General features: G+C 41.4%; 1 protein-coding gene across 1 annotated transcript in view; it reads left to right on the forward strand.

The window, feature by feature from the left end:
* Positions 1 to 9390, forward strand: part of LOC126428051 (transmembrane protein 161B) — a 100463-nt gene extending 91073 nt beyond the window's left edge. Inside the window, exon 12 of the mRNA XM_050089928.1 lies at positions 8735 to 9390. Coding sequence (XP_049945885.1) covers positions 8735 to 8854 — 120 coding nt within the window. The 3' untranslated portion in view covers positions 8855 to 9390. The remainder of the gene's footprint in view (positions 1 to 8734) is intronic.
* The last annotated feature ends 7928 nt before the right edge of the window (positions 9391 to 17318 follow it).

The following is a 17318-nucleotide window of genomic DNA, read 5'->3' on the forward strand; positions in this document are numbered from 1 at the left end:
CCTCTTTTGTGCTGCTTCACCTTTCCCTATCATATTCTGCACGTTATGGTCGACCTTGGGGAGAGGTATTCTGTCTGGATACCCACCATCGTAATAAGACCTACGATCATTTATGCTGCAGTGTGGTAGAACGCAAAGTAGAACAGAAGGTGGCAGCTAAGGAGCTTGGCAAGTTGCGGATTCTGAGACATTACTGTGTGCTTAGCCTTAAGAGGTGGAATTAGCAGGTCATCCATTGCTGGAATGGAGACCTTGCAGAACGTGCCCCTATTACACCTGTGGGTTAAAATAGAGGGGTGGCAGATGCAGTCAAGCTAAAAACTGCAAATTACTGGATACCTTTTGGATATCCTATCCTAAAATCCACCACACCAATATGGGGAATGTGGTAAATATAGGAATGTTTGGTGAAATGATGATTATATAACAACTTCCAGCTGCTTTGATAAACCTTTTACCGTAACAATTGAAACATATTCTGGTTTCCAGAATGAGCTTTTCACTCTGCAGCGGAGTGTGCGCTGATATGAAACTTCCTGGCAGATTAAAACTGTGTGCCCGACTGAGACTTGAACTCAGGGCCTTTGCCTTTCACAGGCAAGTGCTCTGCCATCTGAGCTACCGAAGCACGACTCACACCCTGTCCTCACAGCTCTACTTCTGCCAGGATCTCGTCTCCTACCTTCCAAACTTTATTCTGGTTTACCGATGGATCAAAACAAAGGTGTGGGTGCTGGGTTTTACAGAGTACAGCTAGACTAGAGAGAGCATCTGTCTACAGAAGCAGACCTCAGTATTCCGGTCGGGAATATCTGCCGTCAGTGTATGTGCAGAGGATAATTGGTGCAGGCACTATAATGACTGCAGCATCTTTGTTTATTCAGACACCTGAGCAACTCCGAAATCTCAGTCAACCTGTGCAGCAAGATCAAAAGATCTTCACAGAATGCTGTGAAGCCCTTGTGAGGCTAGGGGAAGCAACAAGGTAACCTTGCTGTGGTTCCCCGGTCAATCAGGAATCATCGCCAGTGAATGAGCCGATAGGCTGACTGGGGCAGGTGTGACGACTCTGTCTGTTGGACTGGAAACTGTCTTAACTGTAGCTAAGACAGTGGTAAAATATAAACTATGTAGGTGGATCAGGAAACAGCGCACAGAGCAATGGAATGCGATCCAAAGAGAAAGTCGTGGCAACATAATTATGCAAAAGACACGTTTTAAGGGAAGTTCTGTAAACCTGGGATTGAGTGGGAGACAGACTAAACTCGTGGAAGGACTACTGCAGGAGTGCCTCAGGAAGGAGTGATAGGACTGTTGCTGTTTTCTATATACATAAATGATTTGGCAGACAGGGTGGGCAGCAATCTGCAGTTGTTCGGTGATGATGCTGTGGTGTACAAGAAGGTGTCAAGGATAAGTGACTGTAAGTTGATACAAGATGACCTAGACAAAATTTCTAGTTGGTTTGATGGAATGGCAACTGGTTCTTAATGTAAAAAAATAAGGGGGGAATGAGAATGAGAGGATTATGTTAGGAAGGCGAATAGTCCACTTTGGTTTATTGGGAGGATTTTAGGAAAGTGTAGTTCACCTGTGAAGATGACCACATATAGGACGCTAGTGCGACATATTCTAGAGTACTGCTAGAGTATTCAGGATCTGCACCAGGTCGGATTGAAAGAAGACATCAAAGCAATTCAGAGACGAGATGCTAGATTTGTTTTGGTAGGTTCAATCAGCATGATTTCGAAGCGTAACTGGGAATCCCTGAGAGGGGGGGGGGGGGGGGGGTTGTGTAGAAGACATTTATTTTGAAGAACACTACCGAGTAAGTTTAGAAAATCCGCGTTTGAAGCTGAAGCTGACCGCAGAACGATCCTACTGCCGCCAACATACATTTCGCTTGGGGACCGTAAAGATGGGGTAGAAGAAATGAAGGCTCATGCGGAGGTGTATAGACAGTTGTGTTTTCCCTCACTTTATCTGCAAGTGGGCAGGAAAGGAATTGACTAGTTATGTTACAGGGTGCCCTTCACCAAACGCTGTACAGTGGCTTGTGGAGTATATATGTAGATGTAGTGAAATGTCATGGGAACTTTAAGGAACATCTACGCACGATGGGTGTGGGGGAAAGAAGCCCCTTCATATAGTGTGTGTAGCGAGGGGGATGAAACTGCATTAATCTTCCAGTACTTCACATTGGAGACCAAAAAACATAGAATATTCCGTATTGCTTTGCAACATTACACCCAGATATTTACCTGTCTTTACCGTGTCAAGGAGGACACAACTAATACTGGATAGGAACATTACAGGTTTGTTCTTCGTACTCTTCTGCATCAACTTTCTTTTTTCCACATTTAGAGCTAGCTGCCATTCATCACACCAACTAGAAATTTTGTCTAAGTTGTCTTATAACTTCCTGGAGTCACTCAACTTTGACACCTTACCGTGCACCACAGCATCATCAGCAAACAATTGCAGATGGCTGCCTACTCTGTCCACCAAATCATTTACGTATATAGAGAGCAACAGTGTTCCTATCACATTTCCCAGGGCACTCCTGACTATACCATTGTTTCTGATGAACACTTGCCATCCAGAACAACATACTGGATTCTATTACTTTAGAAGTCTTTGAGCCACTCGCATATCTGTGAATTTACTCCATATGCTCATACCTTAGTTAACAGCCTGCAGGGGGGTACTGTGTCAAATGCTTTCCAGAAATCTGGGAATATGGAATCTGTTGCCCTTCATCTATAGTTCACCATGTGTAATGTGAGAAAAGGGCAAGCTGAGTTTCACAAGAGCAATGCTTCCTAAAAACCATGCTGATTCTTGGACAAAGCTTCTAAGTCTCAAGATGGTTTATTGTATTCAAACTGAGAATATGTTCGATGATTCTGCAGCAAATCAATGTTAGGGGTATTGATCTGTAATTTTTTACTGGGAAAGAGATTCATGATAAATGCAACCTAGATACGGGGCCTTAGAGTACTTTTTGTGAAACTGAATTGGGATTCCATCCAGACCTGTTTTTCACTCCTTTAGTTGTTCCTCTGTGCCAGGGATGCATATTGGAATGTTGCCCACACGAGAGTCTGTGCAATGGTCAAGTGATGGTATGTTTGTATGATTCTCTTGTGTGAACAATTTCTTGAATGTGAAATTTAATACTTCAACTTTTGTTTTGCTATCTTCAATTGCCACTCCAGACTGGTCAACAAGGGACTGAATGGAAGCTTGTTGCATGCTTCACGCATAGATCTCTCACTGACACATGACTCTTTACTAAGTTTTGCTTGTCATTATTTGTGCATTCTCTTTTGAACTGTGAGTACAGCAGCCTCTGTTTCCTCAGCATCTTGCAAATTTTGTTATTTAACTGTGGTTGGTGTTTTCCATCCCTTAACCACATAACTCTCCAGACCACAATTTCCAGTCTGCTTAAACCCTCTACATCCACGTTACTGGAACTAAGTGGTGTTTGTTCATTGTGTAAGTGAAATGCTAACAACTGCTTGTCTGCTGTATCTAGTAAAAACACACTCCTAGCCTTCTTGACTGATTTACCAACTTTTGTAACCACAGTTGATATAATGACAATATGATCACTAATCCCTGTTTCTATACTAACACTGTTGATAAGATCCAGCCTATTCGTAGTTACAGGGTACGAGATATTTCCAGTACATACGGGCTGCCGAGCAAGCTGCTCAAGACAGTTTTCAGAAAATGGTTCAGAAGTATCTTGCACAACTGTCTGTCTGTCTGTCTGTACCCCCTGCAATGAGTCCATAGGCCTCCTGGTCTATACTCGGTAGGTTAAAGTTGCCTTCAACTAGCATTGCATGATCTGGATATTTACACGCTAGTGACTATAGACTATCTTCGAATAGCAGAATCGGTGGCTGGTAAAAGCATCCAATAATTAACTTGGTTTCACCTGCACCTTTTATGTGCCACCAGATAACTTCACACTCGACTTTGATCTCAGTAGAGACAATATTTTTGTCAACTGCAATGAACACTCGTCCTTGTATGGCCTCTAATCTGTACGTCCAATATACACTCCTGGAAATTGAAATAAGAACACCGTGAATTCATTGTCCCAGGAAGGGGAAACTTTATTGACACATTCCTGGGGTCAGATACATCACATGATCACACTGACAGAACCACAGGCACATAGACACAGGCAACAGAGCATGCACAATGTCGGCACTAGTACAGTGTATATCCACCTTTCGCAGCAATGCAGGCTGCTATTCTCCCATGGAGACGATCGTAGAGATGCTGGATGTAGTCCTGTGGAACGGCTTGCCATGCCATTTCCACCTGGCGCCTCAGTTGGACCAGCGTTCGTGCTGGACGTGCAGACCGCGTGAGACGACGCTTCATCCAGTCCCAAACTTGCTCAATGGGGGACAGATCCGGAGATCTTGCTGGCCAGGGTAGTTGACTTACACCTTCTAGAGCACGTTGGGTGGTTTACGGCCAGTGTAGGAGATCACTCCCCACACCATGATGCCGGGTGTTGGCCCTGTGTGCCTCGGTCGTATGCAGTCCTGATTGTGGCGCTCACCTGCATGGCGCCAAACACGCATACGACCATCATTGGCACCAAGGCAGAAGCGACTCTCATTGCTGAAGACGACACGTCTCCATTCGTCCCTCCATTCACGCCTGTCGCGACACCACTGGAGGCGGGCTGCACGATGTTGGGGCGTGAGCGGAAGACGGTCTAACGGTGTGCGGGGCCGTAGCCCAGCTTCATGGAGACGGTTGCGAATGGTCCTCGCCGATACCCCAGGAGCAACAGTGTCCCTAATTTGCTGGGAAGTGGCGGTGCGGTCCCCTACGGCACTGCGTAGGATCCTACGGTCTTGGCGTGCATCCGTGCGTCGCTGCGGTCCGGTCCCAGGTCGACGGGCACGTGCACCTTCCGCCGACCACTGGCGACAACATCGATGGACTATGGAGACCTCACGCCCCACGTGTGGAGCAATTCGGCGGTACGTCCACCCGGCCTCCCGCATGCCCACTATACGCCCTCGCTCAAAGTCCGTCAACTGCACATACGGTTCACGTCCACGCTGTCGCGGCATGCTACCAGTGTTAAAGACTGCGATGGAGCTCCGTATGCCACGGCAAACTGGCTGACACTGACGGCAGCGGTGCACAAATGCTGCGCAGCTAGCGCCATTCGACGGCCAACACCGCGGTTCCTGGTGTGTCCGTTGTGCCGTGCGTGTGATCATTGCTTGTACAGCCCTCTCGCTGTGTCCGGAGCAAGTATGGTGGGTCTGACACACCGGTGTCAATGTGTTCTTTTTTCCATTTCCAGGAGTGTACATTCCATGACTCGCTAAATGTCTCAGAGCTTTCCACTTTGGATTTCAGCTAGTTCTCGGTCCCAAGAACCGAGTGTGAGAACTTCCCTGTAAGGCAGTAAATTCGGGAACTTTATTACGAATACTACAACAGTTTACTGATAAAACTTTGACAGTCAAAGTGTCTTTACTCTCAATGCGATCCGACTCCCTTGCTGCATATTGATTGGCAAGTGTTCATCAGAGAACCTCAAACTATAATCTAGCCTAAAAAACCTTCATGTGTACTTCACAAGTACTGTGCTTCCTGATTAGCTACTTCCTTTGTGTAGAGAACTCCTGACCTATCAAGGGGTCGGAAAAATCCCCACACGATAATGCAGGTCTAGAAATCTGCAGCCAAGACAATCATAGAGTTGATGAAGCCTTTGGTTGAGTCCCTCCACTCGGCCCCAATCCAAAGAATCCTGATTAATTCTGGGAACAATGCCACATATTGCGAGCTGTGTTTGCCAGTTGTATGAAATGAGGATGGCCTCAGGATCCGTGCAACAGGCGTTGTTGGTGCCGACGTGAGCCACAACTTGCAGAAGACTGTACCCCGCACACTTAATAGCCACAGGCAAGGCTGTCTCCTTATCTTGGCTTTCTTTCCAGGCCTTACCACTGTCTGCCTAAGGGGCTCCATAACACCCCTAATGTTGGAGCTCCCAGTAATCAATAAACTCTTCCCCCCCCCCCCCCCCCCCCCTCTCTGTGCCTGCTCGGACCCTGCTGAAGGAATGGTCACTTGTTCACTCACAGGGTGAATGCGCAAGGCCAGGTGGCCAGTCTCCACATTCGCCCTCCGCCTCAAGTAACGTGAATACGTTACCACCTGCCACTCACCCTGCTATGAGGGCAGATCCACCGTGTTGGGTACCCCTAGGAGGTGCTTCAGAAGCAGAGCCCGTGGGCGACACAAGCGGCACCTGAGGTATCCCATTAGATTTTCCGCCACTGCCACAACCCGAGGCAGCAGCCCGAAGGTGACCAACTGTAGCCAGAGCCGCATTCAGCCGTTCGCAAATTGCGATGAGCTCCTCCTGCACCCACACACAGCTTCTAACCATCCTTATGAAAATGTGAACGGTTCTGGAGAAACACCAAATCACTAGCACAGACGTTGCTGACGATGCCAATGTATCCTTTCGCTCACACCAAGCAATTTTTTCAGATGTTTTGGGCATGAGACATGTAGCAGCAAAGTTTGCTCCAAAATTCTTGAATTTTGACAAAAAATGATGTCGCTCAGACATCACTCGGGAATTGCTGAATGAAGTCGCCAGTAATTCAGATCTTGTAAAGAAGGTTATGGCAAGTACCGAAACAAGGGTGTACAGTATGACGACAAAACTGAGGTCCAATCATCCTAATAGAAACTGCCTGAAGAGCCAAGACCGAAAAAAATTTGGTTAGTGCAGCCACATGTGAAGGTTACTCTCACGGTTTCATTCAATTACAGTGGTATAGTGGACAATGAATTCCTTCCTGAGGTCATACAGTCAGTAAGGAATACTACCTGGAAGTTGTGCACCATTTGTGTGAAGCAATCCACAGAAGACGACCAGAATTGTGGCAGAACCACTCACGTAAACTGCATCATGAGAACTGTCTGACTCAGAGTTATGTTGCCTCAGCCATCGTTTTTTCCTGCAACATGAGAATCGTGTAAGCATATCGTTTTGCCACCATTGATGAGAAAAAACAGAATTGCTGATGGAGCTGAATGCCATAACAAAAACAGAGTTCCACAAGTGTTTCCAAAATTGGAAAAATGCTGCCACAACGATATTATATCTGACAGGGATTACTGTGGAGGGGACAAAGTTGATGTTGATGACTAAATAAAGGTTCTTCAAGAAAAACAAAAATTGCTGTTTCTTTTTTACCAGACTTTGTGTATCATTTTCTCATTCTAGCTGAACTTGGAACAATGGGAAGCTTTCATTTGCAGCCATGAAAAAAAGTAAAGTAAATCTTGCTCTCACAGGCAAGAAAAGCTGGTTCAGAGAAATTTGAATTTGTAACCTAGAAAAAGCTAGAAATCTCACAGAAATGTTCTGGTGAAACAATCGGCACCTGTTTTTTTTTCTGTGTGTTGTCACTTTTGTATGTTCTTGTATTTGTTTATGTTAAGTTTCATAATATTTGTTACATTATCAGTTTGTGCTGCAACACATTTGATGGGGTTCGTGTCAAGCATAGCTGGGCAGTGTTAATGAAAAAGTTAACTTCGCTAATTCTTAATCCTTTGCTAAAAAAAGTTATTTTTTTTTAAGATGTCAAAGCATTACTTTACAGGAGATTTATCAGAAGTTGAAGTTAATCTTTGATCATTAATTTGTTTGCTATGCATTGATCCACACTGGCTTGAGACACTAGACTGCCAGTTGCAGCAATGCCAAAGGTACTCCAGTGCTTCTGTCCTATTATTTTTAACTGGATTACTGCAGCTGGCTCCACTCTTAATATCTGAGTACCCAAGATTGATGTGCTTTCATCAACAGAGCATGCTTTCACTATTTATTCAAACTGCACGTATCATGATCCGTGTGCTTCCCTTACGTGTTGTTTCAAATTGTTAAAGCTCGAAGTGTGAGCTCTAATTGTCAGTTTTTTAGCCAATCACTGTTTCGAATTGAAAAGTATTTGTTCTCCCAATCGGGATGTAAAATTAATATGTGATCACTTAATTGCAGCCATTGATTTCGTCGGTTGTAGGGCTAGAATATGATTCCACGATTTAGTTTCCACAGTCAATCTGCTATCAAAAAATAATACTAAAGACGAACTTTGTAAACAAACAATGGTAAACAGGCAGCCCCAAGTTACTACCCTCCATCGACATTATTGCACTTGGCCTCCCATGGTCGTTACAAGAAACGTGGTGACATTACAGTAAACCACATAAAATTTTTTGACTGTCATGTAGACTGGAATTCTGAGTAGCTTGGCAGGCAAGTTGTCTGGTCATTAAAACAGCAGAGTGTTCCGATCGGCTTCAATTACACATAAGAGCCAATGGAAGGACCACCACACCAGATGCAATAACATCGTCGTTGTGTGTATTCTCACTAGCACTCAGTTGTTTGCATCAATCGCACGCACCCCAGTTTATCCACAGACCTACATGACAATTTCCGCGGGCAGCGCGTTGCCTTTTTTTTCATAAATAGTTGGTACCTAATTAAATATTAATGGATTCAAAGAAAGTTAAAGAGCCCATTAATGTTTCTTAAAAATCAAGTTAAAAGTTAATCCATTGCTCAAAAAGTTAACTTAATTAATGTATTAGTCTTGTGCCCAGCCGTGTGTGCGAGTCATTCAGGTAGACAATGCTCCACTTGTCATTGCAGGTGTTCACGACAGAGGTGTTCCGCGGACTGCTGGGCTTCATGACCTGGTGGACGTGCTTCTCCTGGTTCTCTACATCTTCACTCGGCATGCTGTATCAGTCCTACTTCAGATCCACCTAGTACATCGCCCGCGTACCGAACGAGTACGAAGATTGTCACAATGGCCGACTTTAGTGAAGAAGGCGTTCCGGCGGCGGGGCAGATAAGAGAAATCTGTGTGGTGTGTTACCTCTGACTCAAATGTAGGGCCTCATTAGTAGCAGCTCGTGCAGTCTCCCGGGCTGCTGACAGAATGCAAACTGCTCGCTGGAAGAGCAATGGTGTGTCATCGAGGCTCAGAATATAGGCAGTACGAGTGACGTGCGCACAAGCGAATGTGGACTTGGAGTACTGGTCGAGCTCGGTACTGCCACTCTAGTGTTGCACACTAAACCTTTTCTGTGTAGTACTCTCTTCATTCATTTTGTAGATAAGGTTTTCTTTCCCCAGGCAAAGCTTGACGTAATATTGGGAAGAAATATTGATAAAATGTAATTTAAAGGTGATGTGTAATGCCACAGCTTTCTACCTGTTTCTTTGTCACCCACTGCAGACTGCAATCAAGCTCACATAATCTTGTACATGGACAAGTAAATTCCACAAGTTTATTTCTAGAATGCGCTCTTTTATTCACAAGTGTGTCGATCACATTTGGCAAATATTAAAGTTAACAGTATTAGGAAAAGGATAGATTGGTACTTCACCGTAAAAATGACCCATTGAGTTGCAGATAGGTACAATGATAAGGCTGTTACATTTTATAGATTTTGGCAAAAGCCTTCCTCAGCAAGAACGAACACACACACACACACACACACACACACACACACACACACACACACACACAGTGTCACACAAATGAGCACACCTCATGCACAGACGACCACTACTGCTGGCAGCTCTGACACGAATTCTGGTTTACTGAGACACACTCAGAATAGCGAAGTCGAGCAACAAAATATTTAACACCAACTTGTCAGAACTTCCGTTTGGATCTGCCAGTGGTAGTGGTCATGTGTGCATGAAGTGTATTGCTTGTGTGAATGCATGTGTTTCTTTGCCGAAGAAGGCTCTGGTCAAAAGTTGTGTGTGTAGTAAGTAGTCTTTTTACTATGCCTGCCTGCAACTCAACAAGTAATCTTTACAATTCGTAGAAATTTATGCTTTTCCTAATATTGTCGATATTCCGACTTGGAGTTTCCATTGTTTGATATGTTAAAGTTAATTGGTTTAGATGCTAATGAATCATCACAACTAAAAAAACCAGAGAAGACAGAAATGCAAAATTTGTATTAAACTTAAACTAGAACAGAAACGTTGAGAAGTGGATGCTAAAGACAGAAACAAAAATCAACCCGGTATAATGTTATGCAAGGAACGTGTGAAGTTATTATGAAGCACGCATTGTGGGCACTTGAACTGTAGGTGTGAGCCAGTGTGGGTTACATTTGTGAGAAGTACAATGTAATTAGGTAATATGTTTGTTTCATTTTATATGATTCGTAGTCCCAGTTTATCTAAATTTTTCTCAGTATCCTCTGTCGTTGATTATATTTCGAGCAAATTGAAAGTGGTGATGATGTATTTTTTAAACATAAACAACTGTTTACATTGCACTTCTCCCACATGAAAGCCAAGCATACTCATGCCTTCTAGAAACATAGCTATTTCAGTTTTGAGGTACAACACGTGATCAACTGTGGCAGTTAATTTTAAATGACTGCAGTGAATGCTTCATAATCACTTGATATCTATTGCCCCTGTGACACAATACAGAGTATCTTATTATCTTTCTCTGCAGTTTGCACTTTTTAAATTTTTATAGCAGTTTATATTTAATGGTAATCTTTCATTTTTATCTTTTCTAGTTTTTAGTTCTTATGATAACTCATTAATCAAAACCAGTTAACTGTAATACATCTACAAAATGTAATAGTAACATTTGTGAATAAAATAGCATATTTCAAATAGCTCGCATGCTCCACTGTGGCAAAGGCATCATTATTTTTTTCCTACCAATTGACTTACGAATTCTTTCTCTATTCTTCATACGTATACTAACTATGTGCTCACATTTGATCATCCTCTCACATTTGATCATCCTCTGTGACAAAATTCAATGAGACTTAAGGTCTCCCATCAATGTCAATAATTTTAACACCATATATACTTTGATGGTCATATTCACCAATCACAAATTCATTTTGTGTCTACATTTTAAGTATGTCATTAACATCTCTCTCTCTCTCTCTCTCTCTCTCTCTCTCTCTGAAACAGCCACTGCAGGCTACGCCTGTAAAGTATACCAACAGCAAATTACAGTGAGCACCTTTATCGAGTAACAGATTATAGTTTGTAACAAATGAAATTCTCTTATCCATCCTTTCAGATAGCCCACATATGTAGTCTTCATGCACCACATACCTCCAGCACAGCTTGGTGACTGTCTTGATTTTTGTCAGTGTTAATTGAGCACTGAAATTGCAGCCACAACTCAGAAACACTGCTGTGGCTGAGCCGACAGTGCATCTGATGCTACACTGATGACCCAGGTTCGATCTTTGGTGTCACTGGGAAATTTCCCTCAGTGGGGCTACTGGAAATGGGTCTTCTCTGCAATATGGAGACAATACAGAAGCTACTCGAAAGAGTAGTAGTTTCCATCGCCAACATTTATTTATTTATTTTTTTTTTTTTTTCCAGCTTAATCTCTGTGTAGCACTTGCAACCGACAGCCTCAGTTAATTACTAGACATATTCCAATCTCTCGTCTTCCTCTACCGAATTAACCTCTACAGCTCCCTCTAGTACAATGGCAGCTATTCCCTGATGTCTTGACAAATGTCCTACCATGCTTTCTCTCTTTCTTCTCAGTGTTTTCAATGTATTCCTTTCCTTGTCGATTTTGGGGAGAACCGCCTCGTTCCTTACCTTAGCGATCTTAATGTCATCTTTAGTCCAGCAAACTTGAGTAGGTATCCAGAGTTTTTGGGCTTCTACTTTTTTTCCCCATTTCCTGATGACATTACTTGGGATGAGGTTGAAGAGGAGTATTGACAGTGCACCTCACTGGCGAATACCGGTTTTAATATTGCAATGAATACTTATATTTATCTCATAAATTTTACTCTTGATTTTGTGTCTGAGTGTTTGCTTGAAGAGGCTTATTGTCTTTGGGTCTAGTCCCTGCCCCTGTAGAACATCAAAAAGACAGTCGGTCAGCTGAGTTATATTGCTTTTCCAGTCCACCTGATTTTCAACTTGCTTCTGTAGCACCACATCTTAAATGTTCAATTCTCTTCTTTTCTGGTTTTCTCACCGTGTTTCACTACCATACAATTCTATGCTCTAAACGTACATTCTCAGAAATTTCTTCCCCAAATTAAGGCCTATGTTTGATATTAATAGACTGCTCTTGGCGAGGAATGCCCTTTTTTCCAGTGCTAGACTACTTTTTATGTCCTTGCTCCATCTGTTGTGGGTTGCAGAATTCCATAACTTCAGGTGCTTCTCATTACTTTCGTCGTCCTTAGATTTACTCTCAGTACATATTCTGTAGTCATTAGTGTTCATTCCGTGTACCAGATCCTGTAATTCTTCTTCACTTTCACTGAGGATAGCAATACCATTAACAAATCATACCATTGATGTCGTTTCACCTCAAATTTGAGTTCCACTCTTGAACCTTTATTTCCATCATTGCCTCTTCAATGTATAGATAGAACAGCAGATGTGGAAGACTATGTCCCTTTGTAACACCAACATTAATGTTCAGGGAAAACGTGTGCTGACCACAGCCCCATTTTCCCGACACTTATTTAAGGCTTTGAGCAGCAGTTGACCAGCTTAACACAGCTGTCTTGGCTCAATTGCAGATTTAGTTTCAGCCAAAGCTCAATATTACGGATTGTCTTCCACAGAGTTGTGAACAGTGCACTAAACTCATTCCCTTTGTGAATTCTTAAATGTTTTCACTGATAATGTATTACTTCAGGTAACTTAATTACAGAGATCAATACAATACAAATTAAGCCTAATTTCTCCTAATCAGGATGCAAACAGGTTGTAATATTCCTGATAAGGTAGTCATTGTTCTTGGAAGAAAGAATAAATTTTGCATTTAAAACGGAATGGATGAAAACGCTATACTTCAGCTTTGGATGTTTCCCCAGTAACATCATTAGGCTCTTCATCTCCATTATTTATTCTGCAAAGATGGAATAACTGATTGTTTTGTGAGAATAGTTTACTTACATATATATACAGCAATCTGGCCATGCAGACCACGTGCTCCTTTCTGTTTGTGCTTGGTTCCTCCAGGTGTTTTTAGTCTGCAGGACTGCCGGCATTGTCTTGTTGTTCCTCTGGGGAGCCTGGTGTTTGGTTTCCCCTCACGTGCCTTCATCGCCTTTCTTCTGGTGTACAGGTTACATGGCCCACCAACTGCATTCTTTTGCTCTTCAGCTTCTGTCGAATTTTTGGCTGCTGCATCAAAGGAAGAGTTCCTCAGTCCTCCTCCCATCATCCTCCATTCTCCTTCTCTAAGATGGGTTCCAATATCTTGCTCATTACTTTTCAATAATTTTGATTCCACCAATAATTCTTGTATTGGAGCCTAAGTCTCTTTCATTTCAGTTTCATAACTGATTGCTTACTTCAGTGGGTCCATTCCCTTGGGGAAGAGCCATCGGTTTTCAGTTGCTGCTTTATGTAGTGACTAGTGTACTGTGGTTACTTGAATAACATTTTGTATTGTCTCTGATAGCTTCTGGTGCCACTGTAGTAGACACAATAATTTCCACAAATTCCCATTCCTGCTGATAATAAGACAGCTGTAATGAAAGTGCTGCTTCTAAAGTGTTAATTCTGATCTCAGAAGTGGTTTTTCATTCTCCACTTCCATATATCCAATCATGAAAACAGCTGTTAGAAACAGTTGTACAGTCTGTATTACCAATGAACTATTATTAAACTGCTATATCTATTTTTTGCCCCAACTGGTTTCCAGTGACAATGCAGTTTTATCTTGAGACCAAAATAGCAACATTTGAAAGTAAAAGAAGAAAAAATCAGAAAAAGTGGAAGCACGAGTTGAGGACCATTCATTTCTTTGCTTTCAAGCTCTTGTCTGTGCTTGTGCTGACCGGTCGTTCTCTCTCAAAGCTACTATTTTTGTTAAGAGAGCTGGTGAGTTTCAACTATAAGATAATTTTTTCATAATACAGAAAATTTTGAATGCATAATTACTTGATACATTTTGTTCATGATTTTATCTCTACCTTAAAGCAGCAAAAACACTCTTCTAGAGTTGTTTTGAGTAATGAGACAAGTACATAATTGGTAATCACTGTATTTACAAGAAACAGTTTCCTTTTATTGACAAAAAGGAATATTAGGATTGTAGGAAATGGAGTTTTATTAAGCTTATCCATCACGAATGAGCTCTTGAAACAGTGAATTGTGTTATGAATAAAACAGCCTGAGAAATTTTAATTATTCTTTGCCCTTAACTTTATGCAAGTCTGATTCACAAAATGCTACTCTCAGTGAGAACTACCAAACGTACCTTAGCTTTGACTTTCCTCTGTTAAAAATTGTTCATTGTTTGTGTAATGCTATTTTCAATGGCAAACAAAATTACGTTTGAAGCCACACATCCAAACTCTACATCAGCTCAAAAGCTGTAATTCTTTTCATTTATTTAGTGACTGAAAATATTGTGTGCTTTTTGAAAGTGTTGTCTGCTGGCACTTCATTCTGCTAGGAGCATACTTCATTTTTAAGAATAATTTTAGTAGATGACACTTTTTTTCCTGAGATTGACTTGATGTTTGCTGCTATATATGTATTCATGTTATTGGCATTCTGTAACCTTTTGTGCCAACAGCACAGCTGGCCAGTTTGTAAGAAATAGTTCAGATGAATCATTTGTCAGAGTTCCATAACTGAAGTTAGTCTTGCATGAAGAGAAATGAGAAAGTGTGATGGAATATTTGATAGTGTTTGTTGTTAGAATGCTTTTGTTTTCTGTGGTTGCGGGTGCTGCTGCACAAGTATTTTATCAAAGTAAAATACTGCAGGTATAGCACACACAGTAAGAGGAAATAATGCCTTTTCAACTTAAGTTACCACTGCTTGCACATTGTTATGGACATTTCTTTTAAAGCACAAACAGGAAGGCAATTCTAGTGAGCATACCATTTCAGTTATTGTTCCACTTCACAATCCATGGCTACACACACTCACACAAAGTCTTTGGTCAAAAATTCCAGCTATTTCCTACCGCATGTCAGCACAAACTATTTTAGAGATACCTGAGAGTTTCATGGACAGATTGCCAGAAGGTATTGTGAATGGTGATTTCCTTATTTCATAACATATATAATATAAATCATTTGATTCAGGTACAGGAGACACATCAAACCTGCAGTAAAATTTTACAACAGACAAAGAGCAGGCAATGTTAACAAATAGCATAATAATAGTAATAATACAGTTTTGTACAATAAAATCTAACACTTCATTACCCCTTGTTCAAACTATCATTTCATCCTCTATGAATTCTTCTATTGAATAATAGCATTTCCCCCACAAAATCTGCTGTAGCCTTGTTTTTAAAATTTCTGGCTTCATATTAAATGTGTTTTTGCCCATCAACTTGTTATATATTGTTTATTTATTCTCTTCTGAATCAATACTGTGCATGACATGCACATGGTGATGCACAAACATACATTTGATGTTGGACATTATGATAATTTGCTGGCATGAAGTAATATGCCGAAAGTTTGCACAAACATGAGTTTACATACATATTTTCTGAGAAGTTATGAACACACAAATTACATACTCAAGTTATACATTTGTATTTTAGTGCTGCATTCCTATCACACACATACACAACAGTACCTGGTTGGATATTCTTTCTGCACTTAATTTACTTTGTAGCAATAATATAGATGCAAGATTTTTGCACATACTTGCATTAATGTTTTACTCTTTACAAAATTCTTTGCTGCAGTTTGTTACATGTTTCTTACCACCCATGTGGAGCAGAAATTCACTTGCACTGTAGAAATAATGATGAAGTAGGAATAATTTTAATTTTTTATTAAATACAGTCGGGGACTTGTTTCTTATTTCTGATGGGAGGCAGTTGTATATTTTAATGCCTTTGTTGAAGGGAGAGTTTTTAAAGGCAGAGGTGCGCATTTCTTTAACATGGAGTTTCATTTTCTGCCTAGTACCATAGTCATGGACATTTACATTTTTATTAATTTTTGTAATATTACTTTTTACAAATTTGCATAGTTCTAGTATATACAAGCTGCCAAGGGGTAGGATGAGCAACTTTTGGAAGAGGTGTCTGCCGCTGTCAGTCGGCTGTGCCTTATTCATTATTCTTATAGCTCTCTTTTGGGTGAGGAGAATGTTTGGGCTATGTGTAGAGTCTCCCCAGAATATAATACCATACTGCATTATACTGTGGAATTTTGCATAGTAGGCTGTGTGAACAGTTTCTGGGCTGGTGCAGTATGCGAGGATTCGTGGGGCATAGCACACTTTGTTTAGCTTACTATTAGTTTTATTGATGTGTGTTCACTATTTTAGATTTTCCTGGATCTATAAGCCTAGAAATCTTGTTTCTTTACTTGGGAACCGCATAATTTCATATCGGGCATAAATTTATTTGTTCTTAGGTGGAAGTTTAGGTAAGTGGTTTTCTTTGTGTTAACTATGAGCTTGTTTTTCTCAAACCAATCACCAAGTTCATCTGTATTTCCATTTATGGCCTCTTGGAGTTCATGTTCATTTTTGCTTGTTATGAGGATACTGGTATCATCTGCGAAGAGTGTACTGGTGCTGGCATTGATGTTTGACGGTAGGTCATTTATGTACACAAGGAAGAGCGCTGGTCCAAGTATTGAGCCTTGGGGCACGCTTTGTGTAATATTACAATAGTCAGAGTAGTATGTTTCGATATGTCCTTGATTGTTATGTTTTATTGACACTTTTTGTTTCCTATTTGTCAGGTATGAGCTGAAGCAGTTTAGTGGGGTGCCTCTGATGCCATATGACTCCAGTTTGTTGAGAAGAATCTTGTGGTCTATGACATCAAATGCCTTGGACAAATCTAGGAAGATCCCAACTGCTTTTTGTTTTTTGTCTAGAGCATCTAGGGTGGAGTGTAAATACTCATATATGGCAGTTGTCGTGGATTTGTTTTTTCGGAAACTGTGCTGGGCATCAGGTAGTATCTGGTTCTTATCAAGAAAATTTATTAGTCTTTGGTGAACTAATCTCTCCAAAAGTTTACCAAACACAGGTAATAGCGATGTGTGTCTGTAGTTTTCTGCGTTGAGTTTTTCACCTTAAAGATTGGGACGACTTTAGCCACGTTCGTGCAGTTTGGAAATGTACCTGCAATCAACGGTGAATTGTACACATTTGAGAGTGGGACAGCTATTTTGTTTATGCAGTTTTTGATGATGAAATCTGGGATGTCATTGATTCCAGATGAGAATTTATTCTTGAGGTACTTTGC

This window comes from Schistocerca serialis, chromosome 12, assembly GCF_023864345.2.
Source record: "Schistocerca serialis cubense isolate TAMUIC-IGC-003099 chromosome 12, iqSchSeri2.2, whole genome shotgun sequence".
Lineage (NCBI taxonomy): Eukaryota > Metazoa > Arthropoda > Insecta > Orthoptera > Acrididae > Schistocerca > Schistocerca serialis.